General features: G+C 39.1%; 1 protein-coding gene across 1 annotated transcript in view; it reads right to left on the minus strand.

The window, feature by feature from the left end:
• Positions 1 to 4,807: 4,807 nt before the first annotated feature.
• The window catches only part of LOC144607200 (uncharacterized), a 56,374-nt gene continuing 43,277 nt past the window's right edge, over positions 4,808 to 17,904 (minus strand). Inside the window, exons 15-20 of the mRNA XM_078423880.1 lie at positions 15,545 to 15,600; positions 13,822 to 13,949; positions 12,194 to 12,287; positions 11,909 to 12,036; positions 10,178 to 10,321; positions 4,808 to 8,138 (exon numbers count right to left, since the gene is read on the minus strand). Of these exons, the coding sequence (XP_078280006.1) occupies positions 8,025 to 8,138; positions 10,178 to 10,321; positions 11,909 to 12,036; positions 12,194 to 12,287; positions 13,822 to 13,949; positions 15,545 to 15,600 (664 nt within the window). The 3' untranslated portion in view covers positions 4,808 to 8,024. The remainder of the gene's footprint in view (positions 8,139 to 10,177; positions 10,322 to 11,908; positions 12,037 to 12,193; positions 12,288 to 13,821; positions 13,950 to 15,544; positions 15,601 to 17,904) is intronic.

Below are 17,904 nucleotides of genomic sequence, written 5' to 3' on the forward strand. Positions count from 1 at the left end.
CTATGGAGTTCTCTGCCACAGAAGGCAGTGGATGCTAATGCACTGGATGTTTTCAAGAGAGTTAGAGGTAGCTCTTAAGACTAAATGAATCAAGGGATATGGGGGGAAAAACAGGAACGGGGTACTGATTTTAGATGATCAGCCATAATCATATTGAATGGCAGTGCTGGCTCAAAGGGCCGAATGGCTTACTCCTGCACCTATTTTTCTGTTTCTCCATCCACTCGTATCCTACTCTGTACCCCGAGATCCCCATTTTCTTTTCCTCACTGTTTCCTTCTATCCATTATCCCTCCTTCTCATTTCACTCCCCATCTTCCTTATCAGATTCCATATCTGCATCCTTTTGTCCCCACCTCTTGCTTTGGTTGCTATCTTTACCTATCTGCCAATTATCCTACTCACCTGATTGCACCCATCACTTGCCAGTTCTTGCCTCAACTCGCTCCCAGCTTTCCCCCTCCATCAGTCTGAAGAAGGGTCCAGATCTGAAATATTTTGCTGTCCTTTTCCCGTCACAGATGCTGTCAGCCCCACCAAATTGCTCCAACATTTTGTTCTTTCTTGAGCACACGTGTCAGTAGTGCTCTATTTTGAATAAAATTGAACTGAGCGATAGTCAAGTGAACAAAAGAAACCCTATACATATCTTTTCCAAACGTGAGCAGAAAGGTTGTTTCTGGAACCTGGCTTACATTCTTCACTCATTGAACATCAGTAAAATGGATATGTTTATTGTCACAACGCTTTTTGTGGGGATGAGGTGCATAAATTGGCTGCCATATCAGTGACACGTCTGCAATTTATCTACAAAACACTCAGTTGGTAAAACAGTTCACAATGTCCTGAGGTCATTAAAAAAACTGCATAAATTCAATCCCTTTTATGTTGGGAATTTTTGTTCATAATCCCTAATTTGGCATTATCAGCAAAATTCATAATCAGTTGTGTTATGCTAATATCCAAATCCAGTGAACAGGTTCGATAATTTGAATGCTCGAGAACGAAGGAGGCTGCAGAAAGTGGTGGACATTGCCTGGTCCATCACAGATACTGACAACCCCATTATGGAAACGATCTAGAGGAAGTGCTGACTCAAGAAGGCAGCTAATATCAACAAAAGCCCACACCTCCTTGGCCACATTCCTTCTCATTGCTACTATCGGGAAGAATACACATGAGCGAGAGATATTAAGATTCCAGAACAGCTTCTTCCTGTCAACCATCAGGTTCTTGAACCATCCAAACACAACCCTACCTATGACTTTCCACGAGTGGTTGCTCTTCGTACATTGGTTTCTGCACTCTCATAGTCTAGTTTATTGTAGACTCATTGTAGAATATACAATACTATTTTGGTTTCTCTTATTATCTTGAAAACTAAATAATTCACCTCTTTCTAACTTTTAGGGATTTCAATCTGAGTTTGTAATCTTTGTGTAAATAAACCCATGGAATTCAAATAATTTCTGCGAGATCTGCATTACACTTTTTTCTAAAGATATACCAACGAAAAGATTTGCAAAAGTTATGGTCCTTTTTAGCTTGAGAAGGGGGAAATTATGTTAGGGAATAAGTCAGAGCTACACAGCATGGAAATAGCCCCTTCCACCCACTTTGTTCATACTGATTGAGTTAGCATTATGGGCTAAATCCCATATGCGTATAAAACTTCCCATCCATATCTGACCAAATGTCTTGAAAATCATAATTATATCTGCTTTCATAGCTTCCTCCAGCAGCTCCTTCCAGATGATTACCCACTGAGTAAAAAAGTTGCCTCTGAGGCTTTCTTTAAATCTCTCACCTTAAGCATATGCCATGTAGATTTTAAAGTATTCTACGTCTAGTTTAGAGATACAGCATGGAAACAGGCCCTTCGGCCCACCGAGTCCACGCCAACCAGCCATCCCCGCATGTTAACACAATCCTACACACAAGGGACAATTTAAATTTTTATGGAAAGCCAATTATCCTACAAATCTGTACGTGTGGAAGGAAGTTGAAGATCTTTGAGAAAACCCATGCGGTCATGGGGAGAACGTACAAACTCCATATAGACAGCACCCATAGTGCTGAAAACGTTGTAAGCTGTACTCTGCCGCTGCACTCTGGGGAGAAACGACTGAACATTCACTTTATTTATCCATGGCCCTCAGGATTTTATACACGTTAGCAAAGTCATCTCTCGGCCTATGTTCCAAAGAAAAGGCATCCCACCTGTCCAACCTCTCCCGAAAACTGAAGCCTGCAAGTCCTGGTAACATCCTGGTGAATCTTCTCTGCATCCTTTCCAGCTACTCACATCATTCCTGTACCCAAGTGACCAGAACTACACACTATAATTCAAGTGTGGTGTCGCCAACAACTTGTACAGATGTAGCATAATGTCCCATCTTTTGTACTCAATGCCCTAACCAATAAAGGCTAGCATGCCAAATGCCTTCATCACCATGTCTACCTCAACCCTGCACCTGTAGTCATACATCTGTTCCAAAACACTATAGGGCCGTACCATTTATCACACAAGTCCAATCCTGATTTAACAATACCAAAGTACACTATCTCAAACTTATCAAAATTAAATATCATTTGTTATTTTTTGGCCCGTTCCAACTGATCTGGATCCTGTAGTAGACATGGATAACCTTTCTCTGTCCGCTTTACCATCAATTTTGGTGTCATCTGCAAATTTACCAATGTTAACTTTCACTACCTAATCTATGGAATTTGCATAAGGTCTCAGACATCACAACTCATATGCCTCAATTCCTTAGCTTCCATGGTCTTTTCTAAAAACTGGTAAATATTTAATATCTTCCCCCATCACTTGTGGTGATACATAAAGACTGTCATGCTAGTACTATATATTCTTCCCCCAACTACCCTTTTAACCTTGATATACCTGTAGATCTTAGGATTTTCTCTTAGCTTACCTACCAAATCCATTTCAAGTCCGCTTCTTGGCCTCTTGATTAACATCTTGAATGTACTCCAACACTTCTCCTCGCAGAGATTTGCTTGCTTCCAACATCCTTAAACTGACACACGTCTCTTCAACATCTCTTATCAACCAGGGCTTCCTAAACTAGCCAGCCTTAACCTTCACCCTAATAGGAATATAATGGCCTGTACTCTGTTATTTCACCTTTGAAAGCCTCCCACTTGCTGGCCATCCTTTGAAATGAAAAATGGCACGAAAACATGGCAACTCTTGTATACTCTCTCAATTTACTATTCCTATGCACGTACTTAACTATCATTGTGCTTATGTATAGTAATACTTTTACTGAATAGTATGCAAAAAAAGTAATTTCATTGTAATTAGGTACATGTGACAATAAAGTACCATTAGACCAAGTTCATACTGGCCATCGATCACCCGTTACACCAGTTCAATGTTATCCCACCATTCCCTGTACACCAAGAGCGATTTACAGAAGCCAATTATCCTATAACCCGCACATCTTTGGGATGTTGGAGAAAACCAGACCACCCAGAGGAAACCCAAGGGGTCACATGGAGAACGTGCAAACTCCAGTCACCAGAGGTTATGATCAAACTCAGTTTCAGCGCTATGAGGCAGCAGCTCTACAAACTGCACTACTAGGTCACCCACTTGGGTCTTGCCCCTATTTAGTACCATAAGAAATCCTATCCTTCTCCATATTACTTGAAAACAAATAGCATTATGGTCACTGGTCCCAAGGTACTACTATTGTCCTGGTAGGCCCATTATTTCTGCCTGCTCTTGCCCAATGAATTCCTCTAATTGTCCTGCATTAAATGTTGTCCTTGCCAATGATGCCAATGGCCTGCATATGAATAATTAAAACCGACATATCTGGAGGCTCTTAAGACCAACATGATGGACCAAAGAACCTATTTCTGTGTTGTGCAACTCTATCCAATCTGATTAATTTGCCAATTTTAAATCTTTGCTCTATGGTATTCACACATTCCATCAAGTGAAATTTGTCTCCATTTATTCAAGCATATTTTTTTAAACTTGAGATTTACTCAGCTTCTCCAACTTTTCTGCATACAATGAATACTCTTCATACTGATAGGGAGGGAGAAGCAGAATTCTCTGAACTTCAACATGAAGTCACAATGTTGCAGTTAAGCTTTTAAAAGATTTACAACCACATATTGTTGTTACCTTGTGAGCAGATGCCAAACATTGCGATTTCTAAATTGCCCAATAGTGGATTATTGGACTTTTACTGTATTAGATTATCACCAGGTTTTACCCCCAAATACCACTTGATTTGTCAATGTTACCATTACTCACTGCCAACCACATTGTGGACCAACAGCAGAGGTCAGGTTTCGTGCTTTGGATTGCACGTCACAATATTAAATGAATCGAAGGGTAGTTGCATAATTTTGTACAAAAATAATTTGATACATAAAAATGCTTCTAAAATGGCTCTGAGTCACGTGAAGTGATGGAAACCCAAGTTTGGGAATGATCCACTCCATTTTCAGAGAGGAATTATATAGAACACCACTTTGCACATGATCTACTCTTCAAAATCTGAAGTCTATCCTACCACACTGGTATTAAGTTTTTTGTACGCATGAGCAAAATTATAAACCCAACCAAAATAGGATCATGTCAATAGAAATTGCATTGAGGTAAATCATACTCATTTCAAATAGGGACTTCACCGCCAGTGGCAATTTATTCACCAGACAGAAATAGATTAAATTCAAGTACCCAGAGACAAGGCAGGTGTTAAGTATTTTTAGTGCTTAAAAATAAAGATGCCAATATTGTGTTCAGACAAAAAAAATACGATAATAAAGCTTTGTAAAAAGCCTTTATTGTAGTTAACACTGAAACATTATGAATCCCAGGAACATTCAGCAAATCAGCTCTATGTCAAAGGTACCTGATGCAAGATTGGGGCTTACAATTCATTTTGACTCAAAGTGATACAAGGGAAACTTGAGTCATTGGCTGTAAATAAGAGGTCAATTGCAAAGGGTGCCAGTGTAAAATATGAATCGTGGTTATACACTGGTTCTATAGTGAATTAATAGAACAGAAAGAGAACATGATAAACCCCAGCTGATTTGCAGAGGGGAATGAGCAATAGTCTTGTCAATTACACTGCAACCCGTCTCAGGCTGTGTTGCTCTCCAAAACTGTGGTTTTATTTTTCTTGGAACAAAATAGCTCTGGAGAGTTGAAGAAACAGAGCAAGACACAAGAGGCGGCAGTGATACATCTCCTTGAGTCTCACAAACAGTGAACCAGCACAAGATCTGCACCACCAGACCCGTGGACAGGAGGGTGCAGAGGGAAACAGCACCGGTATCCAATAGATGAACCTTCCCACACACCCCTCCTGAAGCCACTTTTCTAATTATTTTTTAAGATGTAGCTTCTGATTTAGAATCAACACATGACACACTGGAGGAATTTAAAAGGCCTTGAAAAGTGAACAGAACTGAGCCTCATTGTTCTCGGTTTTGGTTTATTTGATTCTATATTCCCAGATCTGTTTCTGCCAGCAAAGATATTTTTGGGAAATGGGCAAAAGACGCCAGCAATTATTAATAGTTTTTGTTTCGAGACCTGCCGTGCTGAGAGTAGAACTGAGCTATGAACCACCCTTCATTATACCAATGCCCCCTCTGCCTATTTCAACTCGACAGCACAAAAGAAATCCACCAGAAAGGAAAAAAAGAAAAATCAATTGGGTATGAACCGTTTCTGATCTCTTTCATGTTAAAACATAAACAACATTTGCAGAATAGGCGACTGCTTTTGCCCTACTGAAAGTACTGAGGCCGACTATGAATTCCAAACAGTAACCTTCTCTTCCTCAATCACAAATTTCCATCCTGCCATTTCTCCAGCTTTGGAGGATGAACACTAATTGATCATCAAATGGTGATGAACACTGGTTAGCTCTGTAGCTTCCAAGCAAAATTCCTGCTTTAATTGTTAACTAATCAGGCAACTGGCTGTTTCAGGTCCAACTACCTCAACAATGCAAGGCTCTCCTAACTGAAAATTACACTGCATTTTTAAAATATTGTTTGATGCAGACTTCATATAGAAAATAAAATCAACTTTAGTGCTCAAAATATTCTGTTTTCTTACTTCTGAATTCCTGAGGCACAAGTCAAATAAAAACTGAGGTGGCAAGGGAAATTACAAATCACCTACTACCAGACGAGATGCAATGACATTTTTACTTCCGCCTCAATCTGCCAATATTATTTGAAGACAACTGAAATCAACAGTGCCTCGTGAAATTCTGCACAAAATAACTGTGTCAATGATTCAAATTGTAAGTGTTAACATTCAGCTACCACATTCAGTGGGAAAAGATGCAAATGTGGTGGAAAAAGGACAATGGTGGCTGCTCAGGACAGTCCTAAGCACAGCAACTGTTTAGAGAAGCAGAAATAAAATCTACTTTTCAGATGAACCTAAAAGCTACATTTTTCAAATTATCATACACTGCAAATTGGAAATTAATATGAAAACATTTCCAATTATATTGCATTTCTCAGTGCATAATGGCATTGTTTTTAGGCTCCTCAGACCTCAGTATTGTAATCTTTCACCAGATTAAGAATAAGCAAAGCATACATCATGCATGAACCACAAGGACCATAGAAAAAAAATACATCAAAATATTCATCCCCTGAACCAAATTATGACCAACCCTTGTATGTGCTCAGAAATGGTGACTTATGGTGACAAAGGTCCTTCAGCACATCTTGAAAATAGCTATTCAACATTTCCAAGCAGTTTAAAATGATACTTAACATCTATTCAGGACATGTACAGATTAATTTTCCACATCTCATCTTGGGGACAGCCAGTCTCTTCCTCTCACATTACCTACCCATACTAATTTAACAGCTGAAACTGAATTTTCTGTATTTGTTAATATGTGGGAGGCATCAGTATCATGTAGGCTCAGTTTCTGAACATCTTTTCATGCCTATTCCCATGAAATAACTGTCCTTGGTCAAAGCCTGTGGATGCTCCATTTGTCTCTCTAAACTGGGGCCAGTTAGCATTATTAAGAATATCGATGCCAAGGTAGTATAATATTAAGAAACAGCGGCATGCTGTACTCGAGAGTGAGGTTAACTAACAAACTTAAACTGCTGCTACTTATTCAGACAAGATAAAGATTCCTGCAGTGATTGCAAGCTGCTGTTTAATATCGTGCTTCAATTTTGTTTTAAATAAAGATACAGATCGCAATACACTTCCTAAACAGCAATGCAAGACAGGCGGCTTTTTTTAAAATACAGCAGTTTTCAACATGGGAAACTTTAGATTTTATTTAAAATAAAATATTTTGCTGCCTTACTGTGGGTATGGTTGCATTTCCAGTAGTTGGCAGAGACAATTCAAGCAATATCTTATTGGGCATTACATCTGCTGCCAGCTTCATTCCAGAATGGCAATCTCACATCTGCTATTACTACTTAAATGATTGTACATTTCTTTCCACTAGCCCGTCTTCCCCCACCCCCCACCATAAACAGAAAAAAACCCCTACTGAAAGTTCTGATTATAGGCAAGTTTGAAACATTATGCTGCTTTGACCTTCGGTTTCTCCCACCACATCCACACCCATATTCACAAAAGGCACAAATGCAAAACTGTTTTCTCTAATATTTAGGGGCTAGGAAATCTTTGATGCACACTGCATAAACTTTTGTGAATACAGGCTCCTCTCCCACCCATCACCAATGTGTTCTCCCCTCCCCCCCCCCCCCCGCCCCTCCCACTGGCTACTTGTCATGAGCTGTCAAATGTCACCAAGTATAGACTGACCAAAGGAATACGGCTTCTGATTGTTTAAATGTGCTTTCCAGTGCTGCACCTCAACAATGTTGATACAGCCAGGTAACCCCACTTTGCCTGGCCTTACCAAAGCATCCAATTATATAGAAAGTGAACCAAGTTTTGTTAAAAAGAATGAGGGGGGTGGGATACAGAGGAAGAAAGGGACGGAGGGATGTAAAGAGGGAAAGAAAAATCATTCATCATCAAAGTTCTGCTGGAGAAGGAAGTTTGCGGCAAGATTTTCATTCTTCTCGCAGGCGAAGTAGGCTTGAATGACCAGTCCCTCAGGGAAACCCAACGCCTTTAACTGAAAAAAAAAAATTAAAAATTAATTTAGTTATTGATCCTTTCTCCCACTTTGCTTGATACATATCCAGAATTAAGCACCCACTGAAATGAGAGCATAAACAACCAATACATTTGAAAAACAGATACATCAAGAAAAGTGCAGGAGTTTGGAAGTTCCGCTAAAAGTCAAATAGTTTGCTATGTTATTGGAGAGAAATCAGATGAATTTGTTTTAAAAATTCAGTTTGGAATACAGCATACAAAATAATCTAGCAAATGGCGTATGTGAGGAAAATGTCAGTCTGTTTTTAGCAGAAAATTGCATATTATCTAAATGGTGAGAATGCAGAAATACATAGGAATATGTTTGTCATTGTGTCGGAGCAATACAGCACGGAATCAGGTCCTTCAGCCCATCTTGTCCAAGATGGCAAACTGGGATAGCCCCACTTCGAAAAGGCTAGTATACAGGTGCGTGTAATTAAGAAAACCAACAATGCGATTGCTTATAGCTAGAGATTAAATACAAAAATAGGTAGGTTATGATTCAAAGGTAGACACAAAATGCTGGAGTAACTCAGGGGGACAGGCAGCATCTCTGGAGAGAAGGAATGTGTGACATTTCGGGTCGAGACCCTTCTTTAGACTGAAGGGTCTCGACCCGAAACATCACCCATTCCTTCTCTCCAGAGATGTTGCCTGGCCCGCTGAGTTACTCCAGCATTTTGTGTCTACCTTCAATTTAAAACAGCATCTGCAGTTCTTTCCTACAAACAAAGGTTATGCTTCAGTTATATTGGGCATCAGTGAGACGATGACTGGATTATTGTGCGAGCTGTTGGTCTCCTTATTTAAGGAAGTTAATGTTTTTGAAACAGTTCAGAGAAGGCATGCTAGTTTAATACCTGCAACGGAAGGATTTATCTTTCAAGGAAAGTTTGGGTAGGCTATACTTTTATCCAGGGGCGTTTAGGAGAATGCAAGACAATGTGATTGAAACACAATATTCTGAGTGCAAGCACAATGGACTTGAAGTGGATGATTTCAGACATGACAGATTCTAGCACCAAGGATTATGGTTTAATAATAAGGGGGTGCATTTTAAGCTAGATTCGGTGAAATTTTCTCAAGTGCTGTCAGTCTGTGGAACTCTTCATCATAGACCAATGGAAGTAGAGTCCTTTTCTAGAAGTAGATACACACTTGATAAGCAGTTGGGTGAAAGGTTACTTGTAGGCAGGCTTAAAGTAGGAATTGAATAAAACCAGCTGTGATCTGATTCATGAAAGCAGACAGGGCTGAGTAGGCTGCTGCGTGGCAAGTTAACCACGTTTTGAATAGGCCACTGACTCAATTCAGAAATTCCCAACCTCTGGGGTTTCTCACACATTCTCTCTGGGTTTGCTGTAGAGTTCAACTGCTATAATGCGTTTACAAAATGATGGTTGGCACACATCTGTCAGGGTGTTACAGATGAACAACACATGCAGCATTTACAGTGCCCTCCATCATGTTTGGGACAAAGACCCATCATTTATTTATTTGCCTCGGTACTCCACAATTTCAATTTGTAATAGAAAAAAAAAAACACATGTGGTTAAAGTGCACATTGTCAGATTTTAATAAAGGCCATTTTTATACATTTTGGTTTCACCATGTAGAAATTACAGCAGTTTATACATAGTCCCATTTCAAGGCACCATAATGTTTGGGACACAGCAATGTCATGTAAATGAAAGTAGTCATGTTTAGTATTTTGTTGCATATCCTTTGCATGCAATGACTGCTTAAAGTCTGCGATTCATGGACATCACCAGATGCTGGGTGTCTTCTCTGGGACAGGCAGCATCTCTGGAGAGAAGGAATTCTCTCCAGAGATGCTGCCTGTCCCGCTGAATTACTCCAGCATTTTTGTCTATCTAGGGCATCACAGTCCACAGGTAGCTGAAAAATACACTGCAAGTTGATAATACATTTTTAGTAATATATATATTTTCCACCTAAACAAATCCATTATATTAATTCACAAATATCCTTGGATGAACAAAATGGTATTACCCTCTCTATTGCCTCTTTCTCCTGGGGTGTAACCTGGATGTAGTTAGTGTGTGGTGACCCGTGACCTTCTGCTCCTTCACTCCCAGCCTCTCCCAAAGGATCATTCAGCATTTGAACAAACTGCTCCTGGTGCTGAGTTATTTGCTGAAAGATAATCAAACACAAAATGGATATCAGAGGAAATGTGTAAGAAGGAACGGCAGATGCTGGTTTAAACCAAAGATAGACACAAAAGACTGGAGTAACTGGAGCAGGCATAGCAAGACAATGTTCCAAACAATAAGTAACTCCTTAGCCTTGGAGGTTCTGTACAGGAGACATAGTATCTAAAGAACACAATCTAATAATTCAAAACATTTCAATAATGTTAAGAACATGCTATTATCCGACACTTTTGTTGTACTCATCATTATGACAGATGTTGATACTGGGAAACAGAATCCCAAATCCAAGCACTAAACGTCAGCATCAAGCATTCTCGATCTGATAAAGCGTTAATGGATGGTAGGTAAACTACCTTTGATGTGTTGCAGAACCAACCACAGAAGCACATCCCTTTTCTAACCAGATTCTGAAACTTTTTTAGGTGAACTAATTCACACGAAACAAGCAACATCACTGGAGAGTGGAATTCACCAAAAGTCCACTTTTGGGCAGCGTGGACATGAGCAGTATGGGGGAATACGGATCATATACAAAGCAGATTAGCTTGACTTAGCATCATGTTCAGTATAGACATGGTGGGACAAAGGTTCTGTTCCTCTCTGTATTGTTGCAGTCTCTCTGCAGGATGTTGGCTGGCCTACCCAGTGTTTTTTACCATTTTGTAATTTTGCTTCAGATTTTTAGAATCTACAGGGGTTTTTTTGTTGTTCAATCCTTGACCAGTTCTGATGTAGCTCAGGTTCTCTATCCAGTTACGCTGCCCGACTAGTTAAGCTTTCTCATAATTTCCTTTATTTCAAATTTCCAGCATCTGCCATGGCCTATACTTCAGTTTCACCCCTTTTTTTGTTTCTCTCTTCTCCCTCTATTTACACCTTCTCTAAACACATTAGCTTTCATCAACAAGCCTTCACATTTCAGTGTTTGCCATTCCTCTTCGTGCTTGCTGGTACTGTCCACTACTTCCAGCATTTTGTGTTTTTATATCAGGAATAAACCCATTCTACTCTGTAAAATTATAACTTAATATTATAAACAGAAAAAATAAAACACCACTGGATAAGCATATTTCTGTTTCTTATAACCATCAATTTAGGTCACTTTCATGTTTACATTACCTAGAAGGTTTAAGGTACCTAATTTTAGATTTAAATGAAATTTGCTTGAACTATAGCATTAAAAAAATTAATAGAATAGCATGGTTTACAAATAACTCATTTGGTTAAAATATAATCCCCACCCTTTATAGCCTTTAAAAATAAAAAAAATCCAAAGAAAGTAAATTACCATTTCTACTCTTTTCCCATCTAGTATCACTACAGCTGAACGGACATCCTACAACGGAGGTATAGTCTATTGGGATGTCCTTAACAATAGTAACTTTCCAAGGCTTTTAATTTGGATTTGCATGAAAACAGTAGCCACCTGGAGGAACTATAAATGCAGTTGGTAATCAGAAACTACAACCATGTCAATTAATCAGCCATGCAGAAGATAACAAAAAGCAGACTTTTGCAGATGGTGGTGCTTAGACCAATACTAGATGGGCAGCACAGGTTGTCACACCTGTAGGAGTGTTGGGTTGTCTCTACCAAGTTGCTGGAGAAGGGCCGGCAGTAACGCTGGGTTCTGTTGTATTATCTGACGCATTTGCTGAAACTGGGGTTGAGTTCGCAGAAATTCCAGAGGATTACCTGGAACAGACATATACAATTTTAAAACAACAATTGTAAGTAATTGCCTACCATTCCACTCAAACTATTAATGTGGCAGCTCAAAACTACCTGCTACATTCCCCATATTAACAAGTTCACAATTCTTTTGATATACACACAAATTAATTGAACTCACTGGTTGGTGTAGACTGTGATGATGGCTGTGACGCTGGTTGCGTTGTGACTCGAGGTTGTGGCTCCTCTGGGACTTCTGGCTCTGCTGGAATTCCCTAATTGTAAAGTAAAACATATCTATTACACACTTTCCTTTGTATTCTTGTTTGTGGAGGCAGAGAAGGTAGGCAAAATTCTTATTGAAAGGGCACAGCTGGTGGAGCTGCTACCTCGCAGCACCAGAAACTCAGGTTCAATCCTGAGCTCAGATGCTGCGTGGAGTTTGCACATTCTTCCAACAACTACATGGTTTCAGCCGGGTGTCCTCCCACCCCAAAGACACAAACATTGGTTGGTTAATTGGCCAATGTAAATTGGCTCTTGCGTGTACGTCAGTGGTACAATCTGGTGAGTGAAGAGAACGTGCGGATAATAATTTAAAAATAACAGGATTAGTGCAAAACGGAGCATTGATGATCAGTGCTAATTCAATGGACTGAATGACCCATCTCCATGTGCGTCTCTCTATGACTATGAATCCTATTGAATATTTTACCAACCATCTTCCCAAAAGAGCTGGATGATGCACACAAGGAGTGAGAAATATTGATGGAGTAAACAGTGAAAAATATTAAATCATATTTAAATATGCATACATGGGAAGGTGCAGGTGAAACATATCCCAAGGCCGTTAAACAAAACAAGGAAATTGCATATACTCTGTTTACAATTCCTCAATCCTCACTGACTACAGCAGACATATTGAAGATTTGGAGATAAGACACAAAATGGTGGAGTAACTCAGCGGGTCAGCCAGCATCTCTGGAGAAAAGGAACCGGTGATGTTTCGGGTCAAGTCCTTCATCACACGGAGGGTCTTGACCTGAAATTTCACCCATTCCTTTATTCCACAGAGATGCTGCCTGACCCGCTGAGTTACTTCACCAGTTTGTCTATCTTTAGTATCAAGCAGCAATTGCAGTTCCTTCTACACTGGTGAATTGGAGAACAGCTAATCCACTTCTCTTTAAAAAGGAAAGTTGGGAATAAACCAAATAATTATAGGCCGTTTCATTTAACAACACAGACATTAGGTTCAAATGAGTGGAAGCAGAGAAATTCTTGGACATCAGGATGTTTATTTCTGAACTGCTTGCCAAATGGACAACCAACCGTTACATTAATTATCATTTCCAGATGATTGGAGAACAGCTAAAATTGTGTTATTGTTAAAAAGGAGGGAAACTGGTAAACAATGTGCAGTCCAGTTAGTTTAACTTTGGCGGGGAAAAAAACAATTGGAATCCATACTAAGCATTGGAATTCCATGGGTCAGTCCAAACTCTCATTTGAAAGGTATAGGCAAAAACTCATGATATTGAAATGCAAACAGTATTTAGATGTGCACCCAGGCATGCAAGGCTGTGAACCAGTGTTGGGTGGTGGGATTAAACCCATGCATTCTTTTTTAACTAACAGACAAAAAACATAAATATACGTTGTACAACTTATACCATCATCGATAAGTGAGATTATCCTAGCTCTGATATATTCACATCATGATAACATCAGATGCATTAGAACTAAGTTAAGTCTTCTATCTAAGAAGAGCACGGAAACGATTTTACCCAGAATCCATTTGAAACTCACCGTAAGAAGATATTCCACAGCCCTGTCTGGGTTGTTAAAGCTTGCTCGTAGTGCTGCAAGAACCTGCTCTCGCTCATAGCCCATTGACATGATCTCTGCCACCAGGTTTTCATAAGCTTGTCCTGTAACTGAATACATTGAAGATATTCAGCTAAACACAGGTAATGAAATTACTGACAAATTTTAGCAGCCAAAACTAGCATATTTCTCAAGTTGTTTTAAACAAAATTTAAGCAATTCCATGTAACATTTGGATACATCAGTTAAGAATGATGGCAAATTCCAGTTCCACTTTTTTTTGGTCATGAATGAGTTTCTTTTTTCTTCATTCTGCAGTCAATACTAAGTAGACTTGATAGAATGAGTTAAAGTAGACTACTTTGTTTTTCAATAAATTTGTTCCAGAGATCCAGAATTTTCTACTGTAATGTTATCTACTTGCTAAAAAACTGTCTACAACATGTCAACATCAGGATACTGAGAAAAAATAAATTGGAAACATGGTGAAAACTGTTAATTCTACAGTGATATGCAAAGATTTTCTTTCTTGCTATAGACCCACACAGGATCCACATTTCCAGCTCAATTCATTGCATGTTCTCTATGGAGACACAAGAGACTGCAATTGCTGGAATTGTGAACAATTAATAGCTGGGGAACTCAGCCTCTCAGGCAGCATCCGTGGAGGGAAATGGACAGACAAGGTATCAAGTCAAGACCTTTCAAACTGATATAGAGGGAATATGGGCGATAGAAAGAAAGGCAAGGAGTAGGGGTGGGGAAAGAGCTGGCAAGTACTAGAAGGGATCATAGTCAGGAATTATTGATAGCATTGACTATTCTCAAAATAGTTTGCCGTACTCATTTTTTCCTGTACATAAATTTCTTTACATAAATGGGGACTGGTTATTCACAGTAAAATTGCAAATCTCCTACCTGTATCTTGACCCCAGCAGCTCTTGGTTCAATCATTGTCATTGAAATATACTTAGAATTAACCTGATTACCTGTTCCACATGATAGTTTATTTATTTTCAATTTTTCTCCCCATTAATGGGTTGGGTTGTAAATACTGCTTTTTTTAAAATTGAAGCTTCATTAAAAATGTATGATCCGAGACAAATTAGCCCACCATGTCTATATCCGACAAAAAGCTCCCCAACCTAACCCAAAATACCAGATCCTAGATCCACAGGCCAAACAGCTCTTCAAGAACTCGTGCAAGCACCATTTAAATGGGAAAGGTTCTGCAGCAAGGTTCTCCTTTACACCTCAAAGAATTAAATCAAGTTAATCGGAGATGCCTTTCCCTAAACAAATCCAAAATAGCTGTATCCAAATAATCTGAGCCACTCTTCATAAGTGCTTAAGCATTACTTACAATGGTTTCCAATAATTTGTCTTCCAAACTAACTGGAATGTAGTAGCTTAGACATTGTTAGCTGTGATCCTTTATGCTAATGATCAGAAAAACTGGAAAAGCTTTATATATGTGCAAAGAATAAACAAAATTCTGCTTATTACAGAAAACCTTTCCCCAAGTAAACAATTCCAAATGCATAACCATCAAGCCATCACGGTTAATATCATGCTAATATCATGCATGCAAAACAATGTAACCAAATGCCTAATATACATAAATAGAATGCTCAATAAAGCAGAACAATGCACTTATTCTTTACAAATTATGCCTGATGACAAATAAATACAAATGATCACTTACCTAACGTAGAAGCAGCGGTTTCTACCAGATTCAAGTCGATTTCCTCAGCCACAGATCTACAATAACATCACAATTTGGCAATAAAACTCATCATACTGGTACATTAGCATAGACATCAGATCACAGCATTGTTGCAATTTTACACCTTACTCACAATACTCAGAGAATATGCGATAAGGATCAGTCAATGAGGCCAGATGGCTTGAGCATAGAGGAGCAATCCCTTGGGGTTATACTTGAGTTCTCAATCACGCAGAGAAGTAGTGGAACAAATGTCAGCACATCAGACATACGAATAATATAATTCTGGTGGACTTTAACTTTCACAATTGCTTTAGTGTAAGGGGCTAAGATAGGGCGGAATTTGCTTAGAGCATCCAAGACTACTTAACATAATTTTAGGAAAGGAAACGGGTGGTAGTGGAAGTGTGGATGAGGGAAACACTCTCAGAATACTGACCATAATTCAGTAACCACCGAGGTGATTGTGGAAAGGGATAAAAATGGTCCTGGGTCGAGGCTGATGGAGGATCTGACAATAGTAGATCAGGAGCGGACACTTGCCGGTAAAACAACTGCCATCAATTGAGTCTTTTAAGAGTTCAGGATCAACATATTCCAGTAAAATGGCAAGATTAGGAAATCTTGACTGACAATGGACATGAAATGTTTGGTCGGGAAAATACAGAGATATATGACAGGGAAGCAAGGGAGGAGAAAGCTGGGGCCTTCAAGATATTTGAACCTTTGTTATCCTCAAGCATGGTGCCAGAAGACTAGAGGAGAACAAATGTTTTTTGTTTAAAGGGCTAGGTAATATAAGACATTAAAAATATTGGAGAAAATCTTAAAGGATATGATTTATGTATATTTGAAAACTAAGATAATGATCAGGGATAGTCAGTGTTGCTTTGTTCTGGGGAAATCTTGTCTCAGTAATTTAATTAGATATTTTTACTTTAGCAATCAAGAAAACTGAAGGCAGTAGGGCAGAAGATATTGTCTACTTCAATCTAATCATTTGGCATGGTCTTACAAAGCAGGTGGGTCCAGAGATTACAGAACACAGGACCCATGGCAAACTGGTTCATTGGATCCAAAATTAGCTTGGTGAAAAGATAGGTGATAGCTTGAGGACAGTGGTGGAAGAAAGTTATTCTGATTGGAAGTTTGTGACACGTGGCATTTGTAATATATATGAACAACTCGTGTGAACATGAGAGAAATCATTAGTAAGCTTACAGATGGCACGATGTTGGTGGATAGCAAAGAAAGTTGTCCAAAGCTGCAGGATATAGATGAGATGGAAAAATTGGGCAAAGCTTTGGCAAATGAAATTTAATCCAGCAAATGTGAGTAGATGCAGTTCAGGAAGTCAAATAGGGTTAGGACATGTTCAGAAAATGAAACAGCACAAAGGATGAACAGAGGGACCTTGCGATTAAAATTCACAGAGTCCTGAAGGCAATAAAGGAGATACATGGTATGCTTCCTTTCACAGGTCAGGGCATACATGGTAAAAGTCATGACATGAGGTTGCAACTCTAAACACTTGTTAGAATGTACTTGGAATATTCTGGGCAGTTCTGGTCATCACATTAAAAGGAAGGATGTTACACTGGAGACACTGCCTGGATGGAGAGACTATAGTCATAGGGAATGACTGAACAAGCTGGGTCTGTTTTCTCTGGAGCAAAGGAGGCTGAGGGGTAAACAGATCAAGGTATATAAAATTGTAAGAGACACAGATAAATCACCAGAATATTTTTTCCAGGAGTCTCAAAACCAAGAGGGCATAGGTTTAAGTTAAGAGGTCAGGGTTTAAGGGGATTTGAGGGGAAAAGTTTGCTTAAAAAACAGAATGGTTGATATCTGAAACCTGTTGCCCAAGTTGGTGGAATCAACCCCCTAACCCTACATTTAAGAAATATTTAGATAAACACTAACATGAGCAAGCGCAGGATAATGACCTAATATGGGCAAATGGCATTAGTGGACATGGACCAAAAGGTCAGATTCGACTTGCCGGGCCAAAGGGCCCCATTTGTTTGCTGTACAATTATGATGTAATTGTTTTTTCCTTCAAATTTTGAAAGTATTAAATGTTGGTCACATTTTGATCACAAATTAACTCAAAAGGATCATCGGTAGGCCCATTTTTTTTATGTTGTGGTATTTCATTATGATTTAATAACTTTCAAATTTGGCCACCCATGTCACAGGTTGGTACCCTTATTTACGGAAACACCCATCTACCAAAGTCTCTCGACAGCAACATTAAGCAAATTCTAATGGTATTGATTATTGGGATAGCAAGAACATCGACTGAAAACTAAAGGCACAGGTGTTTAAGCTCCTCC

This window comes from Rhinoraja longicauda, chromosome 28, assembly GCF_053455715.1.
Source record: "Rhinoraja longicauda isolate Sanriku21f chromosome 28, sRhiLon1.1, whole genome shotgun sequence".
Classification (NCBI taxonomy): Eukaryota; Metazoa; Chordata; class Chondrichthyes; order Rajiformes; family Arhynchobatidae; genus Rhinoraja; species Rhinoraja longicauda.